This window comes from Callorhinchus milii, unplaced genomic scaffold, assembly GCF_018977255.1.
Source record: "Callorhinchus milii isolate IMCB2004 unplaced genomic scaffold, IMCB_Cmil_1.0 Scaffold3, whole genome shotgun sequence".
NCBI classification, from domain to species: Eukaryota; Metazoa; Chordata; class Chondrichthyes; order Chimaeriformes; family Callorhinchidae; genus Callorhinchus; species Callorhinchus milii.
The window spans coordinates 51,988,614-51,994,704 of record NW_024704744.1 but is presented as its reverse complement, the minus strand read 5'-3'; the positions used below and the strand labels follow the sequence as shown (position 1 = coordinate 51,994,704).

Below are 6,091 nucleotides of genomic sequence, written 5' to 3'. Positions count from 1 at the left end.
CTATAGCTCAGTGTGCACGTGTGTGAGATTCAGTGAGATACACTGAACTGTAAATTGGGAATAGAAACTGTGGCCGGTTTTTATCTCTGTTAACAACGGCCACTCCCTGACACCAATATTTAGACCTGAGTCATAGGTGTAATCAGTTTCAGTTGATCTCAGTTTCAATTTCAATTCCTGGGAAAGCACATGATGTTGACAGATCTAAAAGTATTTAAGGAACGAAGAGGCAAGTAAACTGGTTAGAAGTTTGAGGGATTACTTGGAAAGGGCATTGTTGTGGAATTGAAAGTACATCTCGCCTCTGATCCAGTGCAGATACGATACTCTGAATTGTCACATCTGCTCTGTAAATTTCTTTGACTGGAAGCATCACCGCATCTTATTTGATAAACAATTCAAAATCAAGTTGAAGAAGGATTTACTCAGTGTTACTCTATATCAGCACCATGAGGTAAGCTATCATCAACAACAACTAAATTCCATATGTAAAGCGCCTTTCACATCGGGAGGACATCCCAACGCAATGGACAATCAATGTTTCAGACCCAATCTGGGGGTCAGGATTGGGGTGGGTGGAGGCAGTGTGGGAATGTAAAAGGACTAAAACACGTAAAGACAATGATAAGATTAGAGTTGTTTTTGAGCTACAGCTGTGGATAATTAGAGCAGAACCAATGTCCTTGTATTGTCTGCAAATGTATAATCAAACTTGTGATGATTGAATGCTTGTCATTCAACAGCAAGAATTGTTTGAGGCACGAGTTAAGCATGAGGTGATTGCAAATAATCACGTATATAAACTAATGGGACTGCCCCATTGGTAGAGGGAGAGTACCGACTCTTCTGAGAGACGTGCTATTGTATTGCCTCTCGCTTTCCCTCTCATTGCTGCAAGTATTTGAATAAACTATATTTCTGAGTTAACTCTGTTTGTGAGTGTTCGTTTAATCCGAGCTATAGCGACTACATCCTGGGTTCGACAGTAGGAGAGAAAGAGGGTGACCGAAGGCATGGTCAAAGAAGAGGGTTTTAAGATGGGTCTTGAAGGAAGCAAGGGAGGGGGCAAGGCGAGGAACTGTGGTTTGGAGTTCCAGAGAGTGGGGATAGAGTGGCAGAAGGCCTGCCTGCCAATAGTGGGGTGGGTGAGGCAGTGGACGTGAAGCAGGCCAGAGCCTGCTGAGAGGAGGGAGTGCGTAGGTTGGTAGGGCGTTTGGAGGTTGCAGAGGTAGGGGTGAGCAAGACCATGGCGGGCTTTGAAGGTGAGGACCAGGATCTTGAACTGTATTCTCTGTGTGATGGGAAGCCAGTGGAGTTGGGGTGGATGGGGGTGATAGGGTCGCGGAGCCTGGTTCGGCAGAGGACATGGGCTGCAGAGTTCTGGATGATCTGCAGCCCATGGAGGGAGGAGTTGGGGAGGCCGATAAGCAGGATGTTTGCGTAGTCAACCCAGGATGTTATGAATGCGTGTATGAGCGTCTCAGCGGGCTGTGGTGTGTGACAGTGGCGGAGCTGAGTGATGTTGTGGAGGGGAGGGAAGGCAAAGCTGGTCATAGCATTGGTCGTGTTGCCGTTCAACTGTAGAAAGTTAACTCTCATCTCGGACTTGATATCTCACAGACATTCTGTCAGGACAGCAGTGGTCCAGTTGAGACAAATGGCTTGTTTTGGTGTTCTACAGTCCATGCAATTCTATTTACAGTACTAGCCATTTATTGAACAAGATGCCCTTCAACGAGAGACCAATTTGTTCATGTGTAATGCACAAAACTCACTGGAGCATTGTTTTTATTGAGCTGCCAATTTTAATTTTCTGACAAGCATTTAAATCCTCCTGAAATCCTTCCTGTTCAACTGTGACTACAATCATCTTCCTCTTCCTCTGTAATGTGCTTTCAGACATTACCCTACATGATTGGCACTAGTTAAGCACAAGTTGTTACGACAAGTCCCTGGTTTTCCAACTGACAGATCCCCCTCCCGTTGTCCTGCACTGGAGTGCAGCCTGGACTGGGGCTCAAAGCCACAACCTTCTGACTCAAGATACACTCTTCTCCAGAATTAGATGAGCAGGATGTGTCCCTTCAGGGAGAGAGATAGTGCATTCCATTCCAGAAACATTTTATAATGAGTAAGTGGCATGCATATGTGGAATTGTCCAGCTATTTTTGTGAGGATGATCTGAACCAATGTGATCAGGTTTTGCATTTTTGAGACACCTGGTTGACCAAAACAAGACTGAAAAACAATAGAAACTCGTCTTTCATGTGTCATATTCAGGTCTCAATATGGTCCAACGAAAGCTCTCAGGTTAATTTTCTGAACTGATCATCAGGAAAATACAACCCAGAATTGTAAAGTAAAAGAGATTTGGTTATTTGGATGTATTTTTGCTTTCTTCCAGCAAAGCACAGAAGGATTCTTTGGAAGAGAAACTACTTCAGCTTGAATGCCACTTCACATGGTCTGTTAAAGAGGAATTATTTGAATTGGACAGGAAAAAGCGAAGACTGGAAGAATTAATAATCGATGGCGTAAAGTACCAAGCCATGCCTTACAACTATCTTGCTTTTATAACTGGTCACCAAGGCAAGTACGAAGAAGCGCTTGAAAACTTACAGAAAGCTGAAGAGATTCTGCGCAAGAATCACAAACATGATTTTGAAAGAAGAAGCATCATCACCTATGGAAACTATGCCTGGGTATATTATTACATGGACCAGCTCACAGATGTCCAGACCTATCTTGATAAGCTGGAGAGGATCTGTAAACTATTTCCTAATGCATCTCGTCATTCAGTAATGACATCTGAAATATATGGGGAGAAGGGCTGGGCACTGCTAAATTGTACTGGAATATGTTATGAAGAAGCAAAGGAATGTTTTCTGAAGGCACTGGAGGAAGATCCTGATGATACTGAATGGAACATGGGTTATGCCACTGTTCTGTTTCGTCTGGAATCATCTGATGGCACTGCCGAGAACCTCACACCGAGTAGAGCAATACCACAATTACGACGTGTGTTAGAACTTGATCCAAATGACTCCAAAGCCATGGTGTTACTGGCTCTTAAACTAAGAGAAGTAAATGAAGTAAATGAAGGCTTAACATTAGTTGAGAAGGCACTGAAGATCTCTCCTAATCGTCCGTATGTGATTTACTATGCAGCAATATTTTTAAGAAGAGCTCATGCCATAGATAAAGCTGTGGAGCTGCTGAAGAGAGCAATAACAATCACACCAGAAGCAGCATTCCTGCACCATCAGATAGGTCTGTGTTATAGAGTCAAGTTGAACGGATTGAAAACATGTCCAGGCAGCAGCAACGCTGAATTTGAAGCAAGAGCTGAATTGATTGAACTAATCAAGTACCATTTTGACAAGGCATTTTTAGTAAAAAAATCATTTATTGCTGCACAACTGGATTTCGCAGATAGCTGTTTAATGAATCAAGAACAACGCAAAGCTGTTCAACACAAACCTACTTAAATTAGAACACACCCATCCTGAAAAACAGTTGTGTTTTTGAAGGTTGGCTTATTTGAAATGTATCGCAAAAAATCTGATTTGAATGCTGCTGAATTTTTCTTGAAAGGAATGGAAGTCCAATACAAGTCCTACCATAGAGAGAATTGCCGCAGAAATTTGGAAAAGATGATGCAAAGACGACTCTACAGAAGTCCAAGAGACAACATTTCCTTTGGTTTCCTTGGGTCCATGCATCAGCTGGATGGGGAGAAGCCACAGGCTGTTGAATACTTTGAAAAAGCCCTGAGGTTTAATCCAAACAATGAAGAATATCTAAATGCTCTTTGTGAATTACGTCTTACTATCTAGGGAAATGATAACGTCCTCAGTTAAAACTAAGATGTATGCTAAATATCAAGCTTATAAACTCTTCTAGCTAAATCTACGTCTGTAGGGTGGATGATTGGACAGAATAACAATAACAATTTGCACTTATATAGCGTCCTCCATGCCGGGCAGCATCTCAAGAGCGCTGACAATGGTGGAGCCCAAGGCCGAGCCAGGGGGAGGGGGAAGGTGACTATAGGCGCGGTCGAAAAGGAAGGTCTTCAAGCACAACCTGAAGATGGGGAAAGAGGGGGCGAGGCGAAGGGTTTGAGGGTGGGAGTTCCAAAGTTTCAGGATGTAGTGGCAGAAGGCATGGTGGAGCGGAGGATTCAGGGGACACGGAGGAAGTTGGAGCTAGTAGGGCAGAGGCAGCAGGTACTGCTGTGGGGAGAGAAGAGGTTAGAGTGACAGGTGGGTGCCAAGGAACGGAGGGATTTAAATACTAATGTGAGGATCTTGAAGTTGATCCACTCTGTGACAGAGAGTCAGTGGAGTTTGGCAAGGACTGGAGTAATCAGGGTATGAAGTTTGGTGTGGAGAATATGGGCGGCGGAGTTTTGAATGAGCTGAATTTTGTGAATAGTGGAGGAGGACGTTAGAGTAGTCCAGCCGAGAGATAACAAAGGCATGGACAAGGCTTTCGGCTGCTTTTGGGGTGAGGTATTGTCGGAGACGGACAATGTGGCGGAGGTTGAAGAAAGCGGTGCTGGTCAGGGACAAGATGTCTTTTTTACTCTTATTAAATTCTCTATTTGCCACAGAGCAGAGTGGTAGGAGGGGAAGGAGCTAAGCTGGGAAGCAATGACTCATTCCAGAAACTTGGAAAGGAAAGGTAGGTTGGAGATGGGGTGGTACTTGGAGAGCAGAGACTGGTCCAGGGAAGTTTGTTTGAGGATGGTGTTGACGAGGGCTGTTTTTAAGGGGGTATGAAAGCTTCCAGTGGACAGGAAGAGATTGACAATGTTTGTGAGTGGAGGAGCAAGGAGGTGGAGCTGGGAGGTAAGGAGTGGGGTATGAATGGGGTCGAGGGAGCAGGTGGTTGGTTTGATTTTGGTCATGATGGTGGTGAGAGAGCAGGGGGAGATAGGTTCGAAGGTGTGGATGGAAGGGTGGTTAGGGGCCGGAGTGTGAGGGGGAGCTGGGGAGAGTGTAGCAGCTGGAAGCGCAGAGGCAGCTGAGCAGATCACCTTGATTTTGGTCTCAAGGAAGTCCAGCATCTCCTCGCAGCTGGAGTTGGGAAGAGAGGATGGGCGAGTCATGAGAGGATGGGTGGAGGAGCCAGTTAGTTGTGGAGAGGCTTGGGGTTGTCCTTGACCTCCAAGATTATCTTGGAGTAGAAATACAATGTAGTGGAGGCGAGGGCAGAGTGGTAAGTTTTGGTGTGATCTAGCCAGATCTGCCGATCGACTGTTTAGTTGGCACCACGCAACTGTGCCTGAGAGAGCACAGGTGGCTGGTGACTTGCGTGTGTAGGAGACAGGTTGGGAGGTGAGGGGGAAAAGGCCTCCAGAATGGTGGAGAAGTTGTGGAGGAGAGTAACCGAGGAGGATAGCTCATTGCAGGATTAAGCCCAGAGGGGGAGGAGTTCAGGGCAGCGGAGAGGGAGGGGATGTAGATTTTTTCCTGGGGTGCTCGGAGATGGAGGTGGGTTGGGTGGCAGTGGGGAGAGGGATTGAAGAGTTAAAGGAGATGGTACGAGATGGCTTTGGCAGTGATGGTGATGTCTGAGATGCTGAGGCCCCGAGTAATTACCAGATCAAATGGTTGGCTACTGACATAGCAAAGTTGATGTGGAGGGAGAGGTTGTGAGAGACAGGGGAGTAGGAGTCAGTGGAGATAGAAGAAGGGGTAGAGAATATAAAACCAAAGAATTTGATGCTTGTATTAATTGTTAGATTACAATCAGAATATTGTGTCCAGTTTTAGTCACCCCTCAATCTACTCTAATATCACATCCAGGCTTGATTATTCCAATGCATTGACAACTGGGCTTCTCAGCTCTTTCATGTCGTGTTAAAATTGTAAGGATTATTATTACAGAGTGGCTCCCAATTGCTCCTCATTCTCAATTTCAAATGCCTCCATGGTGTCATTTCACCCTAACTCTGTGACCTACTGCCCAGCAGCTCTTCTTTTTCTTCCTATATCCTTTGGCGTATTTCCCATGATGTTCTTCTATGTATTTTTGATTTATCACTTTTAATCCAATACTATCTTGGGTTTTTATCCTTCATCCA

At 45.0% G+C, this 6,091-nt stretch overlaps 1 protein-coding gene across 1 annotated transcript; it reads left to right on the top strand.

Moving 5' to 3' along the window:
- The first annotated feature begins 449 nt into the window (after window positions 1-449).
- On the top strand, window positions 450-4,052 carry LOC121848533 (interferon-induced protein with tetratricopeptide repeats 1B-like). The gene is made up of 2 exons (XM_042332891.1): window positions 450-454; window positions 2,405-4,052. The coding sequence occupies exons 1-2, from the start codon at window positions 450-452 to the stop codon at window positions 3,486-3,488; spliced, it is 1,089 nt and encodes a 362-aa protein (XP_042188825.1). The 3' UTR covers window positions 3,489-4,052.
- The last annotated feature ends 2,039 nt before the right edge of the window (window positions 4,053-6,091 follow it).